Raw genomic sequence first — 18,848 nt, 5'->3', positions numbered from 1 at the left:
AAGGAGTACCCTGTCATCTTGAGTTTTTTCAAACCCAGTTTGGGTGGGTTTTATTTTTAATTGCGCTTTCATGTACTTGTACGTAACCGATTCCCGGGGCACTTTAGAGTGAGGGCTCGCCGTGTAAAGAGAGAAGCCGCTGAAGTGGACTGACGCGGCGGCCTGCCTCCCACAGGTGCAGTACCTGTTCCGAGTGTTCTGCCGGCTGCGTCCGGGGATCCCGGTTCTGGCCCTGCACGGCAAACAGCAGCAGATGAAGAGGATGGAGGTCTACAACGACTTCATCCGCAAGAAGGCCGCAGTCCTGTTCGCCACCGACATCGCTGCCAGAGGCCTGGGTATGTGAAACAGCACGTACGCTCTACACAGATGTGTCTGATGTCCGTATTACAGATGTAGCTAGGTACAGTATATGTCTCAAGCTGTTGCGTGGAACCCAGTAGTTTATTGTAGCAGACTCACTTCTGGGTGTTAAGATACCTGAGAGAGTATGATTGCATATAAAAATATCTTGTGTTTGTAGCCTTGTAAAAATGTGAATAAAAATAAACACACAGGAGGATACATGGATAAGCAGGTCTCCAGATACCATAGGTGAAGGCAGGCTGCTTTGTAGGACATTGTCGACATTGGTTAGGAGTTTGTCAAGTGTATTTGTTAAGTGTATTTGTCAGGTGCAGGCCTGCAGGCCTGTTTGCCCGTCCTGGGTGATTGCTGTTTTCAGTGTGTGGGTTTGTCTGCTCCCCAGACTTCCCTGCTGTCAACTGGGTCCTGCAGTTTGACTGCCCAGAAGACGCCAACACCTACATCCACAGAGTTGGCAGGACTGCAAGGTACTGTCTAAGGGCCTGTGCCCTGTTTCCCAAAAAAGAGAGAGGCTGCCCCATGGAGCAGACCTCACTATGAATGCTCAGTGTCGTTTTTAAAGGCCTCCAGGGCGTTTCCGTGGGAGATGTAAAACAGAGTAGGTGTCCATTTGAACACACAATCCATTTGTGCGCTAGCTTTCCATATTCAATTACATATTCTTTGTTTCTGGACAACTCAGGGGTTTCAGGATCAGATCATACATAATGTATATATGTTTAGTCAAAATTTCAAATTAAAAATGGGTATTTTTCGGATAAGTGTTAGTTGTCCTTTAACTGTCCTCGAACACAGCATGCCAAAATGAATGTATTTAGCAATGCTAAATATGAGGTACTTAAATAGAAATGTAAGAATGCCCTCAGCATCTTAAACAGATTCAATTTAAATTTATCCTAGGATAAATTTAAATAACTACTCCTTCTTTACCACAGCCATGAAAATGCTTTCCAGCACTCGCACTGTTCCAGACTTCATTTTAGACTAGGTGTTCACCACTCATCATGGAATAGGATGTATTTTGCTGATTTCCTTAGTGAGAAGGGTACCTGAGTTCCCACACTGTCCCTTTACTGTAACCAGATAGGATAACCTTCTCATTACAGCCTCAGTCCAGTCTAATCCCCCAGCTCTGTTCAGATGGCATTGAAGGAAAACCAACCCCACCCCATGGAACAATCCTTGCCAGTCATTGACACTAGATGGCGATATTGCTTAATCAAATTTATTCTCCTTCAACGTCTGGCACAATCTGCCGATGCTTAAGTGGATCATCCTGAGGAATGGACTTTGTGATCCCTTGAACATTTGATTGTGCTTTATTTCCCTTGAGGAATCTCACCTAAATAGACCATGGTAGAGCTATGATGCGCTTCCTCTGCAGCCTGTATGCTTTAAGGTGTTTGTGTCAATAATGTATATGGTCTAAATGTTGCATTAATAATTGAGAATAATTTCTCCATTGTAGTTGGGGCTTATTCTGAACTGTGAAAGTGGGACATGGTGTCCTGCTGTTTTCCTCGAGCGCCCTGCTGCCAAATTTTCAGCAAAGGGTTTTGGCTCCTGGGTTTCCTTGCTTAAAACAACCCAGTTTTTTCTAAAAATACTGTGTTCTTCTGAAACTGACCTCCGAATATGAACAGTATGGCGTCTCAAAACCAGTACCTGTCCGTAGTTAATGAGTAATCACCGCGACGTCTACCAGCTATTTCACAGCTGTGAACAAGGCAGCGTTCTGATTGTCACTAAATTTCTCAGTTGTTTCGTCAGTTTGCTGGAGGTAACAGCGTCCCTTCGGCATTCAGTCTTAACACTGCATTAGAACTTCACACACCCATATCACGGGACCCGAAAGGGTTAATCAGCACGAGAGATTTTTTTGAAGGTGAGCTGTCCTCAGAGGCTCGTCTGTGGTAACCAGAACCTTTGTAACCGAGCACAATATTGTGCTCTCAGCAGCTCTGAGCCACCTCTCATCTGACTGTCACTCAGGGCCCCCGGGAGGAAATTAATTTCTGCCTGCAATCATTTTGCCAGCGCTATCATCATCTCTTAAAAAAAAAAAAAAAAAAAAAACACATATTCACAGCTTTCCACAGAACCTGGTGCCGTACAGGTGCGAAACGCTTAACTGCTTCAGGTTGCATCTTCCTTGGGTTTTTTGCCTCAGGCACAAGAAGATTGCTCTGCAAGGTCTGATCCAGGTTAAGAGTTATATAAATGCAGGTTGTTTTTTTTATCGCACCAGTTTATTAGTGACACCATTTGAAAGCTGCTTCTTTTTAGAGCTACCCGCGGACTTCCTGTGGAATCGCACTACCGCAGTCCAAGCACTTCCTGTGTGTAGCAAAGGTGTCCGCTGTGCAAAAGGTTTGATTCGTTTCCTGCGTCAATGCCGGGAAATGACTCCGAACCGGAGATGTAATTTTTCCCCCCCGTCTTCATTATTGTAATGGACACTCGCAGCCCCCTCGGGGGACGTCTGAGGGTGGCACGCTGATTGGATAGATTGTTTGCAGATTGTATGCTGAGCCCTAGCCCGAGCTCTCCGGCGCTGACCCGGATTTGGCAGGGTAGACTGGATATCACATAATGGGGCCGGCGAGAATTCCTCGGGAGCGGCGGCTTACTGTCGTATTCAATCTCCGCTATCTGGCACGCGGGAGAGGTGTCTGGTGCTTGGCTCATCGGCGCTACTCGAAGCTCCTCCATGACACAGAAAATGGGATCAGAAAATGGTATTTAATGGCAGATCGTTATTGGCCAGGGTTCATTTTGGAAGGAGCAGCGGTCGCGTGTCTCTGAAGAGCCTCGCAGGCTGCTGGTTGCTCAGGCCTCGGTCTGTGAGAGGCTTTTCTACGGAGAGAGCTGCTCTCCTGAGCAATGTGAGTTTCCCCAGAAAAGCCCTGTGCTCGAGCAGTGAAGCACGAGCTCTCAACCACAACATCCTTTTGGAGGCCTCGCTGTCCAAGTGTTTCCTCTTGCAGTGATTCTGCTCTCAGAATTCCCTTTAATGACATTATTCATAAAACACTCTGTTAAATCAAGAAACTGGTGAGTTACAGTAACATTTGTGGGTGGGTTATTGCAAAGCTGGTCAGTGATGTAAATGTTTTCAAACAGTCCAATTCCTTGAGGACCTTGTCCTTTCTCAGTGCTATGTTGCTTAACATGTCTGTAGGCTACTCTATGAGAAATGTGGGATCGAGTTTTATGGTGTTTTAGTTGTAGTGTTTTTTTTATTTTAAATGTGAAGTATGCCCTCCCGGTTCAGCTGTCTTATCTCGGCTCTGATTTTGGAATCCCAGAGCAGCAGCTGCCAGGGGGACGTGACACCTCTGTGCCGCTCTGGCGAGCCTGACTGTGCTTGTCCCGGGCCTCTGGGCGAGAACAGGAATGCGCCGCTTTCTCCAAAGCACTCTGAAATCAGCGGTGTCGAACGCCGCGCGGCACACACCTGCCCCTGTCCAGCTGTCAGAGCCAGGGGTCTCTGAGGACGGGTGGCTCCAGGTGCTTACGAGCCGCACAAGCTCAAGCTGGGCCTGTCGGGCTCCCTCCCTCATGACAGGCATCATGGGAGCAGGCACCGCCCCCCCAACTCAAGCTTCCAAGTCCACAGCGTAGGAGCCAGGCTTGCAGCGAGACCTGCGTCGCCTGTCAGTCAGAGGGGCAGAGCTTTGCGTTCTTTTCGGAGGGAGAGACAGGCAGGCGCGGCGTGGCAGGTGCTGGAGTAATGGCCACCGCCACGCTCTGTGAAATGAGACTTTAACGAGTGCGACTGCGCGGCCGTGACTGAAGCACTTGCCAGAGTGATGCGGAGCTTGACTCCGCCAGGGCGGCGGTGGCGCCCGCCAAAACAAACCGTCCGGGCCTCCGCCTCATCAGCAGTGCCGCTTATCACAGCTTTCTGTCGAAAGCTGCTCGTGCTCCGTGAAAATGGACAGATGGGGTCCTTCCTGAGCAATGGCTGGTGGGCCTCAGTAGATGTCTGCCTGCACTGAGACAAACATGACGTTTTATCGTCATATAAAATGTTCTTCTGTAATCTTGATGTTTTCCTGTACTTGAGCGAAATGGCAGCCACATTCTGAAATAGTTATGTAAAAATAAACGCTTATCTTACATCAGTGTTATGATTCAGAAATGAAAATTTTTCTTGCTGTTTATTCACACTTGGGGTGGAAGGGCGTCTGCTGCTGTTTGAGCAGCAGGAAGTGCTGAGCCTCTCTTTGTGTCTGTGATCAGGTATAAGGAAGGAGGGGAGGCACTGCTGGTTCTTCTGCCCTCAGAGGAGAAGGGGATGATAGCACAGCTTCAGGAGAGGAAGGTCCCTATTAACAAGATCCAGTGAGTACCACTGTCACTGTTTTTCTGCACCAGTTACACTGTCCCATTGTTTGATTCCTGTGCCAGTCACAGTGTTTGCCTGTGCCTCTTGAACTTGACAATGCCCCCCCCCATATTTCTTTGTCTTTCCCTCCCTCTTTCTCCTTCCCTCTGTCTCTTCCTCTCTCTGTCATCACCTGGTCAAAGGGAGAGGAGAACTCAAAGGGTGATCAATACCCAGCTTTATTTAGTAAGGGCTGGAAATCAAGTCTCCACATTTATTTTCGTAAGCCCTGCTCAGATCTCCTTTAGAGGTTCAAATGTGACCCTGTAACACCATTGTGTCAACTACTGATTTATGTACACATTTCAGAGATAAAAGGTCAAGAAACCAAGATTTCCCCTGGCATTACAGTGTGGAGTTAATGAATGGTTGTCATATGATTATTGGATGTATAGATGCATGTGCAGCCAAGAATTGAGCACTACAGTAGCACTCCATCATGGTGCATTACCTCAGTCATACTGGTAAAAAGAGATTCAGCTGTGTAAGTGGGTGGAGTGTCCTCTTTCAGGCACTTTTATTTAGAGCACAGGTAAAGAGTATCAGCTGGATATTTACTGAAGCGGTTTGGGTTTCGTACCCACCAGGGTGTTGAACCTATAACCTTTGGATTACAAGCCCTGCTCCTATACCTATAACACAAAGCTGCCCGGTATGAATAGGTATCGGTTTTAAAGCAAAGTAACTTGATGAATGCATCTTAATGTCGTAGCCCACATTTGAGTGCAGGGTGGGAAACTGATATTTCTGGAGTATCAGCCTAAAACCCTTCTGAGTCAGACGCTCGGCTGTAACTAGGCCAGCCGGGATGGATCCTCCAGCAGCCCCCTTCTCACAGACTTCACAGTGGAAGTCAGTTTAAACTCCTCTGGCTAAACACTGATAAGCCCTTTGACTGGCAGGGCACACGTCACTCGGCCGCTCCAGGACCCGTCATTCTGTGTTCCCTTTCCCAGCCTGCCGGGATGGTAAATTTCTCTTGGATCAGCTGCCACTCTTCACAAGAACGCCAGTGATGAACAGAATGTGTGTGGAAGGCCAGCCTCAGCCAAACACACTAGTGGTCTGTATTCAAAAAACCACAAAGCAGTCGTGGTTTTATGAATACAAACCGTAAAGAGACAAAGTCAGTGATCATTTATCGGATTTTCCACTTAGTTTACTGTTAGTCACTTGCTGTACAGCATTTGCATCTTAGCAGCAGCCTCAATGAGCAATATGACACACACACACACACACACACACACACACACACACACACACACACAATGTAAGGAAGAGAATATGGTAGTACACAGTTCTTTTTTTCAAATGCACAGCCAACATTTCAGTTTCATTCACATTCTGATTCCATTTTACAATTTCTTGAAATCGGAAAACTGAAACTAATATCCAGTAGTTAAGAGAAAAGCAATCAAATGAAGTATCATGATTGTGTGTGACTCAACATGAAGAGGAATACGCATGAAAGTTCATATTGTATTGGTTGTAAATAAACGTTGTGGGCTAGCAAAGAAAAAAAGTGGCTGTCACCGATACTTCAAAACACTTTATAGCCTTTCCTTATCTAGATCATCGTTTTTTTTGTGTATGTATATTGATACTTTGTGCTCTGTGGGGTGACTTCTGCACTCTATCTTTATTCTGTTCATAAGTTAATATCTGCTTTTAAGGGTCATTCTGTATCCTGGACTGGTTACACTGCTGTGATTCCCACACCATCTTACAAGTGTTGCCAAATCTGGATCCATTATGCAGAATTGTGCAGAAATCATAAACACCGAGCACACTGAGGTCATTATTAATCCTCCACTTCACACATGCTCTGTAGTTTCCCACAATGTTATCCATTCTTCACCAGGGAGCGTGCAGATTGGCTGTAGGGTTCCCTGTGCTTCAGTCTACGGAAGCATTGCTTTGAAGGGAGCATACAGGATGAGGAGTTTAGAGGAGATGGCCTTTTAAGAGTGAAACATGTTGATTAGCAGTCTGATTGGCATAGTTGGTTTCATTCGGTCACTGAGAATGTGGAATTCGTCTCTATCAGACACCTATCAACCAAAACGTTGTGAAGTAAAAGCACCAAAGGCTCATATTGAGCACAGGATTTCCTGCAGTCCAGTCGAAAGCTTCAGCAGTCTGTGGAGTGTGTTTGGACTGTAATGCTTATACAAGCATCCCCTACCACCGGGGAAGGGTGGAAGAGCAGGGCCCACAAAGGGAGGGGGGAGCTGGGAGGGACGTGGATGAGAAATGGATAACACCAGAGATAATAACATTTCGCCGAGAGTGTGACCCCCTTCCTCCACCCCAAGGCCCTTTGAAGAAAGCACTCTACGCTGAAGAATGAAGGACGCCAGTTATACAGTTGCTCCCCCCCCCCCCCCCCCCCCCCCAACCTTTTGACAGTGAAGGGCCACTCTACTGATAAAAAAAAAGCAAGCTGCCGGGATCTCTCAGAATCTCTCAAACTGGCTACATTGTCTGCCTGTTTCTCTCTGACTGTTTTATCTTTTCTTCCGTGGGTCAGAAGACCTTTTCACATCACTCAATCTAATTTCTAAAGCTAGACTGCATTGACATTGCGGTACCAGCTTCTGGTACTATATTTTGTGAAGGTGTCAATTTGGTTGTTTCCGTCATTTTATTATGCATATGTATTTTCATTTTCCCTTCATCTTTTTTCCATCTCCTAGAATTAGATTGTACTTTAATAAAAAAATGCTAATCCGAACAGTTCAGATTGAAATAACAGTCATTATCTCAGTAAATTAGCATTGAATTGAACAGTAGTTCATCGGCTTGTAATGATCCCACATTCTTCCTCTTGTGAGGCATTTTAGGACATGCTGGCACTCACACTTGCAGAGCTGATTCTCACTGCGGTCATGCTATCAGCCGCTTGCAAAGCCAAACTCCAGTTACAGCTAATTTATTTGTTCCTCCTGCTTGCTTTAGATAATTGATACTAAATATGCAGTAGTTAAAATGATTGGGAAGTGGTGCCTGCCTGAAGGGTATTACACCAGTTGCAGTCCATTAAATTCCATAGCTATGCAAGCTATTTGATTGAGTTTTGAAATGCTCAATTCCATGTCCAAAGGTCAATTCTATACTTCCATCATTTTATTAAACTTGCATATGATCAACACTGGCACTCTTTAAATTCAGTGTTTTTTGTCATTACAATTAAAAGTTGAAATGTAAGAGAGAAAAATTACTGTTTAAGAGAAAATGACTGGTTACTACTCCAATTATCTGGCTGCAGTCTGTAATTATATGCTGGGAATATTTTGTGAAAATTGTGAATTATTTTAGACAATATAATTTTCTCACATTTTGCAGTCGGTACTGAAAGATTACAAAGGTGTTATTTGCATTTGTCTTTTCTGACCTTTATCTGAAGCTGGTGAGTTGCACCATGGGACACGATAAATGGGAATTGAGAGGAGTGATTTTACGACCCCAGGGTGATGTTTGTGGGCACCTCAAAGCACTGTTTCACTAAGGACATTTTAGCCAGGGGGAACAGAGGACATGAATTCCAGCCCACCTCCCTCAGGACATCTGGCCGAGATTGGAGCTTTGTGGGGACAGTGAGATATGTCTTTGTGAACAAATGTAGGCTAATGTCATCGCTCGCATTGAGGTTAGTAACTTGAGAAACCGCAGCACGTCTGCCTCTGTCAGTACCACTGGTGTGCAGTCTCTCATGCTGCTACAGCACACTATGGGGCCGCTTTGCTCTCAAGCTCGGTTCCACGAAATTAGTTCTTGTTTGTTGTGTGCGAAAACGGGAATTACTGTTTTTTTTTTTTTTGGAGGGAGTGAGTGCCATGCAGGAGCGTGGGTAGGTTTCTTTTCCGGTGCTGTCAGATGCAGTACACATCCCGTTGCCGTCAGGGAAACTTTTTAGGGGAAACGGAGCGCGACCTGTTTTGCAGCAGTAATAGATTTCATTCTTCTCTTTAAATTAGAAAGGGAGGCCATTGTTCCAGAAGCCCTTGTGTGAAGGGAACTGCAGGTTGTTTCCTGGGGAGCTTCACACCTCTCTATTGCAGGTGATGATGTAAAATGATTATAAAAGAAGCTTCCACTGAAACATTAATTTAACTAAGCCTCTCACCTCTGTGATTCTGGGTAGCTGTATGGGCTTTTGAGCTGCAAATTGAAATCCGCCCCGCTAACCGTGCAGAAAGAAGATGACCGGAGAATAAATCAGCAGACGTCCTGTAAACAGCCCCTGTTGTCCTCTCCTCCGGCTGCTGTTACTGACAGCTGGCGGGTCACGGCGCTGGTGGAGTCCACACATTGTGGTCTGAAAAGCATCACACTGCGTTTTTGCCTGCTGTGTCTACCGTTAGCGTGGCGGTGCGTGCAGGGGGACGGCCTATAAGAGCAAGGGTATCGCCGGATCTACCCGGTCATCCGGGAAGTGGCAGCCCGCAGAGCCGGCGCCAAGCTCCCATCACCCCACTGACCCTCACAGCGGGAGCCCCCCTCAGCTGCAGCCGTCACGCGGGGACACGGCAGGGCCATGCCGTCTGGGTCTGCTACGCCATGGGCCGGGGGAGCGGGGTAGTTCAGGGTCATCTCAATGGCTATCTCATTGAGCACTGGCAATCTCTATGACTCAGAGACATAGGTGAGTTGTGCATAACAGCGCCCTCTACCTGTCAGTGTGCCATGTGCAATCTATGCACTGGTGTCTCAGAGACCAGTGGGGCCATCAGCAAGTGGCCAAGTAATTAGAGCCTCTGCTCATACTCATTACAGTATTTGTGTGCTCAGCTTGCCTTAAGCTATTGCAAGCTTATTTATTCATTTATTTATTTTATTTTTCAGCATATTATCTATTTATTATCTATTTCAGCATATTATCTATTTATTATCTATTTATATCATTGAATGTTTCCTGAACTCTCCCAGTTTAAGTACCTAAAGGTCAGGCTACAGTTTCTGTCTTTTGTAGGCTAATTCTGTAGTAAATGATTTTTGTGGATGCTTATTGTCATGTGAATTTTCATATTAATATGTTTGATATCAAGTCATATCGTCCCACAATTTCGTTGTACCCCCACCGTGCAATGACAATAAAGTCTATTCTATTCTATTCTATCTATTCATATATTTTGAGTGAGGTTATGGAAGCACGTCCACTTTGACCAACCCCATGCCCAGGATTTTAATGACCAAACAAATGATATATATGTCCATCTAGTTTATAGCAGTTCTTCGACCTAAATTGAAATGCTTAGTGGAATAAATGACATGAATTTCATAAAGAGATGAAACCCACGCTACCGAGCCAGCAGCATTAACCGAATGTTAATGAAGAGCCATTTTCATAGCAAGGTGAACTCTAGGGTACCATTTCATAATTTCACAGAGGGCTTCATTGCTGTCATTATAGTGTGAATTAACTTATGCTTCTCTGTACAGCCCAATGTCATTTCTAATAACAGGGACAAATGCAGAAATAAATCACTATTACATTCTTAATATTCATGATATCATCATAACCTAAATAAAACAATAAGGAGTTATATCAATCAGTTTTGATCACCTTAAGCTGTAATTATCAATGTCCAATATTTCCTGCCAACCTTTCTTACATTTATTAGGAATGAGCATTTGGAAATCTCTCCTGTAATTGAATTTGCCTGAACTGATTAGATGCACTGCATGCTGCGGCGATATCATTAGGAAAGTATGCACTGTTTGTGGGGAAGTTTCCTCTGATTATTCAGACATCTATTGGCTTGTGAAAGTGACTTGTGAGGTGGGGCATAAGTCTTCGGAGAACAATCACAGAGCTAATGTTGTGAAAAATAGGATTAAACGCATTTGTTCCTAATGAACCACAAAAGACATTCTTTTGACAACTTTTTTTGTGTGTTTGGCAGTGTTGACATAGGAATTGTCTGGTTTTTGATGCAAATGATGTGACTTTCCATGAAACAGAAACATCCGGCAGAGCTCTGTGAACTGTTTTAGAGTCTTCGCTCTTTCGTTACCTTGTCAGACTTGGCTAAACTTACGGAAGCTAACTGAATCAAAGCTAATATTGTTAATGTTCTCTGAATATAACATTAAAGTCGCAAAGTGCTAACAGATGGCTGGTGGCTCTGAGGCCTGATTATAGCAACGCAGGTGGCGTCTCGTGTTTGCGTGCCCAGCTTTTCTATCACCATGTATTGAGAGATAGTAGGAAAAGATGCTGCCCTGTCCTTCCTAAATGACACCGCTAACTCAGTCAGTTCAGGCGGCAGTGACAATGTGAAGAAGTGCCTGAGGAACGATAGAGCAGAGAGATCTTAATCGTCCGCTATTCACCTGAATAAAGGAGCTTAAGGCTGTGCTGCACCCGCCCGGCTCCAGCGTGTCCTTGAAGCCTCCTGTCTGAGCCCCTCATCATGCGCTTTGAATCATGTAGCACACCGCTCGATGATCAGATACACTGGAAACCTCAGAGTGGTTCCACAGGGTCGCTGACAGACTCCTCAGATCGAAAAACTTGAATCGTATTGAAAAAGCGGCTGAAGGGTCGAGGTCTGGAAGAGTGATGGGAGACAAGGCGGAATCCCATAATCCCCCCTCCATGCGGCAGGGCTGTCGGCCGGGAGCCAGAGGAGCTGGGGCGACCCGAGGAGACGCCTGCGAGGAGCGGCCCCACTGGTCAGCAGTCCTGCTGAATTATGTATGTTTTTCAAATCCTGTTCAAAAGACGAAGGCACTCGACACTCGGGCACTTGGGCTGGGCTTTGAATATCCATGCTGCTCTGGTGAACTCTGAAATGTCCTGCTGCTCATATCAGATGCACTGAGAAGACCATGGGGCCCCCCCCCCCTCCCCCTTCCCAGTAGAGCAGAAGGGGCTAGATGTTCCTGGGGCTGAGCACTTCCAGCCACTGCTGACTGCTGGCCAATGTCTTCCAATGTGTTTGGATAGTGTTTAGATACTGGGGACACTTGGGCAATATTGAATTGAATATTGAATGTGAGTAAGCATCCTCCATGTGTACTGCCTGGGCTCAGATTTTTACAGAGGTCACGGTCGCTGTTTGTGAATGTGCTAGAGCTTTGTTTCTGCCAGACGGCAGCACACAGAGTTCATGTTTCTGGTGGGTGTTGAGCTGCTATGAGGATTTCATGTGCCCACATTTATCCCTAATGTAATTCTGCTGCTGATGGCCATTGCATGTGCTGCTCACTCATTTGTGTTTGAAAAGCTTCGTCTGCTGCAGCATCTTTGAGCTCATCAGATGGTGAATGACTCCTGTGCGACCAGCCACACTGCAAGAAGGGACTGTGAAATCCTGTTTTTTAAATGCTTTGCCAATACCCAGCATATAGTTACACTTAAGATATGTGGCCCTGCACTAAATCCTCTTAACTTCTCCGCTTTAGCTAATGCGTTTGGCCTGTTATTTTATGGACGTGGTTGGTTTTAAGTGCCTGCTGCAACTGAAGATGCTTGCATCTAAAGTTAATCAGAAGTGTGTGCTTGCTGCTGTAGTAGCAGCAGTACCTCATGTCACATCATTTGGATGGTGGGTGTCCCTTTAAAGGAGTGCTCATATGAGCTCTTTGAGGGGTGTGATAACAGAGCTCGCTCCTCAGTGCCGTTGCCTAGTTGGCATGGAGACCTTGCAGCATTTATTTCCTCTGCATATTTTAAAAAAGGCTTGAAAGAAATTAGAAATCTAGTTTTGGCAAGATGCCAAAACCAAGGTGTCTCAGAACTTGTGTGTTAGTTTGTGAAGCATTTACCGTATCCCACATCAGTACAGTTCTGAACGTCTCTGAAGAGAGAAGTGCCTTTGACATGTTGTGCAGTTGCATGCTAGTTTTTTGTGGATTTTCGTATTTATGCATTTTTTACAGTGAGTTCTGGTTTTGTGCTGGGTCGGAGCTGAAGAAGTTCTTAGTTTGTGGTGTATGACATGGAGGAGGGCATAGGCCTGCTGCTTTCTCTAGGTGTGATCAGGGAGTAATATCCGAGGTGAAACGAAGGTGAACTATTCTGGGCAGAATATTGTCTTGTGACTCGTCGTCCTCTACAGCGAAGTGAGAGCTGATCCAAGCCTGTAATTAATACTGACATCCAAACAAAAGGCACCAGGGGCAACTGTCTCCCCCCCCCCCCCCCCCCCCCCCCACCTCTGCACACTCCTTCATTACCCGAACGGCAGCTCCACAAAAGATCCACTCAATTAGACAAAAGCTTTATGTGGATTTTTTTAATCCAAGCATTTATTTCCTCTTCAATCACGTGGCGAATGTTTAAATGTCAAAAAAAATGAGGGCGTCAGCGTGTTTGAACGTTTGTCCCTGGTCCTCACGTGCTGTGTGTTTTCTCGAGCCAGGGGGTTGACTAGTTGCCTGACATCAATTAGCCTCTTCTTTTTCTTAGGGCGAATCTCTTTTTCCCCACTGAAGGATATTTTCATTTGGGAATCCTTTTAAGCCGATAAGGCCGACAAAGTTTTGTTGGGGACGGAAAAAAAAATAAGATCTGAATGATTACTCACCAGCTTCAGTGACCTCCTTTCCTCATTTGCTAAGCTTTGAAGGCATTTGGAAGTTGTCTTTTCAAAGCTCAAAGGCCTGTTGGCTAATCTCTTGGCTGTACAAAGCTGCTCTTTCTAGCTGACTGCTCCCTCACAGATAAGTTTTAGCTGTACTTTTAGGACAGAGGGATGACATTTACCTTGTCACCACTTTGGCCTGTCTTTTCTAGAATTACAGCTCTCTCTTTTGACTGGTGTGACACAGAAGTGTGTAATTGTCTGTAAAACGGTCCTTTAAATGCAACCTCTCCCACAGAGCCAGCCGGCTGTCCCACGGCCACATTGTCAGCGGCCGCACCAAACTCGGATCTTTTCTGAACTTAAGGGTTAAGTCCTTCATGCTTTTCGTTGAACCCATTTCCAGTCCACCTCGAAACACCTACTCATGAGCACTTTGAAATCTCTTCAGGTGCATCCCAACCAAGTGGTGGTTTCCTTTTGAGCCTGGGGTCTGAACTGATTGCAACCTTGTGCTGTGAGAGGGGTGTGAAAAATGTAGCTGGAGCTTTGCTGTACTGGCTTTACCGATGGGAATTTGGAAGACATGGTGTACCTTTTTAGGGATTTAGGGATTTAAACTTTTAAATTCATTTACCAATTGTAAGTGTAATTTGCTGATGAATCTAATTTCAATGGTAATAGATTAGATGATTTCTAAAATTGTTGCTCAGCTACACTGCTTTCATAAATGCAGTTTTCTTCATGAACAGAAAGTATGTTTCTGAGGTAAAGTTTACTGACAATGTAGCTGTATGTACAGCCTTACAGAAAAGTGTATTCATAAGCAAAAAGGAAAAAACAGAAGAAATACCATGTTGCACAACCAATTCATGTAGTCATGTCTCATGTCATAATGGTTTTTATGTAGTGGTTGGTGATGATAAGTCTCTGTCTGTAATGGTCTAAAATGAAGAAAAAAATTTAATTCATGATTGTGACCTGAAATGCACATGTATGGTATGGAATTTTTTGCCGTGTACAAGTGTCAGTGGTTCACTTCGGCATTCCTTGAGGGACTTTTCCTGTTCTATCCCCATACAAAAAAATTATATACGAAGAATGTATTTTAGAGAATATATTTTTTAGCTTGAACAGTAAAATGGAAATAATTGCCAGTTTGGTGTACTGCAAGATAATTCTGCTTTGCATTAATATATTCTAAGTATATTTTCAATATATCCTTGAGCTGAACAAAATATTTAATTGTTATATGCAATATATTTAATTTTGTATGGGTCTATGGGTTATACTATTTCAGAGGATGTAATTTTGTGATGATGAGATGCAGTTTCTTCCTTTCCTTCCAACATCATGCAGAAAAAGTTCTAATTCTGTCCCTCTGACATTCAACCAATCAAATCTAAGTAAAATGATGTAGAAATGCAGTGTATGATCATTTTTTTTCTTTGTAAAGGTTAAAGTAACCATTCTTAATGTCCATTGCTGCGCAGCACAAGTGTTTGAATATGAAAGGTTTATGCTGTGTGAGGTGTGTCTTAGACTGCCTGCTGTCTTTTAAATGACTTACTAAAAGCGTTGCCCAGGGGACACTTTCGCAGGTTACACCCAGACGAGAGCAGCTCGGTCCTCTGCGCAGCGGGAGTTGAGAGTAACACGAGGATGCGGGGTGTCTTTTTCAGGGTCAACCCCGAGAAGCTGACCGAAGTGCAGCAGAAGCTGGAGGCCTTCCTGGCTCAGGAGACAGAGCAAAAGGAGCGCGCGCAGAGGGTAAGCACCCACACCCCAGCAGGGGAGCAGGGGGTGAGACAGAGGCCAGAGCAGCAACCCCACCCCGAGTGCAGCCAGCAAGAGGTAGCCAAAAAGGCCCAGGGGGCCGGATGTGCTTTTCAGCAGTGGGAAACATGGCCTTGCCTGAGAGAGGCTCCAGCGCACTCCCTCCCAGGTCCTCCCACTCCCAGGCTCTGAGAGCCAGCGGCACGGAGGAGAGCGGGGGAGTTCCAGAGACGTCCACTGCGGGTCTGTTTGGAAGGGTGACAGTCCTGAGGGCGGTTCCTTTGACTGAATACAAATTCATGCACAATTATTGTAAAGATGGGTGCCGTGGGCAGAGTTTTTGAGACTGCGCGCAGAGTTGTGAAGAGCTGAAGCTGCCTACCTGTTTTCAACATGTCTGCTGCACTGATTTCTGGCATCTGTCCAGGCATCCATCGTAATGCAGTGTAGTGTAAGAAATTAATACATCGCTTCTTTAGTGGAAGGAGTACCTCACTTCACACCATCTCCCTGTGCTGTGTAGCTTCAGTCCACCCTCTGAAGTACAGCAGCAACCTTTTCAATGGCAGCTGTATCTGTCTTGTCCCATGTTGGAAGGGCAAGAGGGAGAGAGAGAAAGAGAGAAAGAGAGCACCTTGTGTTTCCCTCAGGGCCCTGGCTTTTGGCTCAGGACACCAAAGCTAAATTGAGTCAATTATCTCTGTTAATGCTCCCCCCCTCGTTTCATTACAATGTTTAATTAAAGCCATTAATTCTGTGTCTCTTTCAGGCCCTTTTCCCCCAGTCATCCACATACAGCGCTTGAAAGAATTTTGCCAGGGGCGAGCACATTTTGGCAGCGGTCCCGTAACCGTTTGTGATAACCTTTCGAAAGCATTTGAGCTTCTTAACAGCAGAGGTTAAGGCGAATTGGAAACCTCATTGTTCATTTTGGCCATTATGCTTGTATTGATATTTGTGGTGCAAAATATCAGCACAAATGACAGTTGAGCTTGTATGGGATAGTGACTGGGCCCTCTGACATGGGTTGTATAATTGGTATCGTAGAATAGCCTCAGTCCCAGTTCCAGACTGCAATAAACCCTTCACTGTGGGAAGGCCTTCTGCCTCTATGAAACAGTTGAGTTCTATTAAATAAAATGGATGTCCAACCTAGCTAAAATACCCAAAACACTGAAAGCCAGGTTCATATTTGAAGTAACGAATATTAGCTGTGGTGGCCGGTGAGGAAAACACGGTCACAGCTGTCACATTTTTATAAAGGACAATTGAGAGAGCATAACGAAGAGGTGCCCTTTTAGATTTCACAATCCCCCCTGACTGGGCACTGGTGTGAACAGATGCAGTGAAACTGTTGAAATCCGTGATGAGATTGGATTGACACTGCCTTTTTCCCTCTCTCTCTCTCTCTCTCTCTCTCTCTCTCTCCTCTCCCTCTCATTTTCAGTGCTTTGTCTCCTACCTGCGCTCCATCTACCTGATGAAGAACAAAGACGTCTTTGATGTGTTCCAGCTGCCACTGGAGCGGTACGCAAAGTAAGTGGCTCCGCCCGCAAGTGGCACCCAACCCAACTCCGGGGCCTTTTTGTTTTTATTTTGGGCTTTTTTTAAAATCTTCTATTTCAGAAACGCAGAGCTAATCTGGGCGCAGAGGCCTTGAACGCGGACGGTATTATAACCACGGCTTGGGTAGCGGAGCGTCTTCAGGTGTGGGTCCCACCCACTCTCTGCCAGGGATCGGCGTTGCGAGAGTGTTCCAGCGTCGCTGTGGGGAGGCGGTACTTTATCCAGCGGAGAGGAACACGGGGCGGAGGGTGCTCCTTCGGGGGGGGATATAGAAGCTCTAAAAATACCTCAAACACAGCCGCTTAGGGAGCAATGTGCTGCCGCTGTGTAGGAGCGAAAGGAACATTCAACTCCTTCACAAAGTCAAACTTTTTTTTCTTTTTTTTTGTTTAACACAGATTTATTCAGCCCAGGGAATGGATGTACTGCCAGAGATAATGTTTTGCTACTATAGTGGGAGAATTCCAATGTGCGGAGGCCAGGGTAGAAACGATCTGAAAAGATCGCTGTCTGCTTATTGCAGGGAGTTGCAGAGCAGAGTGATTGATGTTGTAGTGCTACAGATGACGCAGCCCCCTTTCTCAGCTGAATACAGCGGTATAGCACTCAGTCAGCGCTGTGTCAGAGTTACTACTGCTGAATGGGCGTGTTCCTGTACCTGGGCGTTCAGCCTGTCAGCATGAGGAGGCCGTGAGAGCTTGACTCACTGATTCGCAGAGGAGTGTGATGGAAGCAGAGACTTACGGCCTCCTCCTGTATTTAGGCTTAGTTTGCATCCTAGTGGTACAGGAGAGAGTTTCTTTGCCCTTGAGGGCTGACTGTTCAGTTGACGCTCACCGGTCTGCTCTGCCGGAATGCACCTTTCATGGGCCTGAGCACACCTTCCGTAATGCGCCTTACAGACACTCTCCTTCCGTAAGGCACCTTACACACACTCTCCTTCCGTCATGCGCCTTACAGACACTCTCCTTCCATAAGACGCCTTACAGACGCTCTCCTTCCGTAAGGCGCCTTACACACACTCTCTCACACAAACACACATACACACACACACGAGGGCATAGACATACATATACCCAGATATGCACACGGAGGAGCACACATACACCGACAGATGCACACACCCACACATACACAGGAGCACACATGTGCACGCGCGCACACACACACACACACACACACACACACACACCTGAGTCGACAGGCCCAGCACGACTGCAGCTCAGTCAGAGGAGTTTAAGATGCACATTAAAAAGCACTGCCCCATTTCCATTCAAATCCAAAAATACTCCTGCGCTGGCCAGGAGGGGAGAAGTGGAGCGGAAAGGTTAAGCACAGGACATTAGTCAAGATAGTCACTTACTGGGCCAGCCAACTGGGCTGTGCTGGCTATGAGATGCGATTTGTTAGATTAGTTGCCACTCTAGAGCTTTACTTATTTATTTTGTAGTGGCTTGCTCTCAGTATGTCTGAGACACTCTAGTATGCCTCTTGGGGTTGTTTTGAATGCGTTCAGGGCTCTGGTGATTGTAGTCTTCCTCTTCAGAATCAGTCTCAAGATTCTGCCTTTGCTTGATTTCTGGGATCTGTGTGTGGTTAAATCTGTCTCCCCTCATTTCTGATTGCAGTCATATGGCTTGAACCACTTTTGAAACAGAGATTTGGGACCTCCTTCAAACACACGAAGGACATATTTTTCGTTATTTTTCAGAAACTATGTTCTGTTCCCAAGGGAACTCAGCACGAGGAGCAACTGCTTTCGGTCCAAAGGCCAACAGTGTCAGCCACAGTGTTTTGTTGCTAAGTGACCGCATGCTAATATCTTGAATGTGTGGAAATAATCCAGAGAGAGAAAGAGAGGCTGCTTCCAGCTCAGTCTCCCCATTTTATGGATCCCTAACAAGCAGACTGTGGTCGGACCGTAAACCGACATCATCTGCTTGGGTGAGCTCTGGATCTATCCATAAATCCGTTGGGATCTCAACAGAAAACTTGCTGTTTTAACCCTAACATGAGTATATCTCAGTGTTTCAGTTAGTTGTTCAGTTGTTAGTTCAGAGAAAAAAGAAGATCATCATGCGCATAGTCATGCGGTTTTTCCATGGTGCCTTTGAAGTAACATGGTAACTACAGCTGCCTGCACTGCATTGTCATTTTACATGGATCAACGTGTACATTCTCCCCTGCAAAAATGGGATTTGTTAAGAGGTAAAGGCATT

The 18,848-nt window shown here is 45.6% G+C and overlaps 1 protein-coding gene across 1 annotated transcript in view; it reads left to right on the top strand.

Moving 5' to 3' along the window:
- ddx10 (DEAD (Asp-Glu-Ala-Asp) box polypeptide 10) overlaps positions 1–18,848 on the top strand; it is a 104,570-nt gene that overhangs the window by 7,266 nt on the left and 78,456 nt on the right. The window contains exons 8-12 of the mRNA XM_036524239.1: positions 176–338; positions 749–833; positions 4,612–4,713; positions 14,970–15,057; positions 16,511–16,599. Coding sequence (XP_036380132.1) covers positions 176–338; positions 749–833; positions 4,612–4,713; positions 14,970–15,057; positions 16,511–16,599 — 527 coding nt within the window. The remainder of the gene's footprint in view (positions 1–175; positions 339–748; positions 834–4,611; positions 4,714–14,969; positions 15,058–16,510; positions 16,600–18,848) is intronic.

The sequence above is a fragment of the Megalops cyprinoides genome, chromosome 3 (genome assembly GCF_013368585.1).
Source record: "Megalops cyprinoides isolate fMegCyp1 chromosome 3, fMegCyp1.pri, whole genome shotgun sequence".
NCBI lineage: Eukaryota > Metazoa > Chordata > Actinopteri > Elopiformes > Megalopidae > Megalops > Megalops cyprinoides.
The sequence above is the reverse complement of the archived record's forward strand: the minus strand, read 5'-3'. Positions and strand labels throughout refer to the sequence as shown.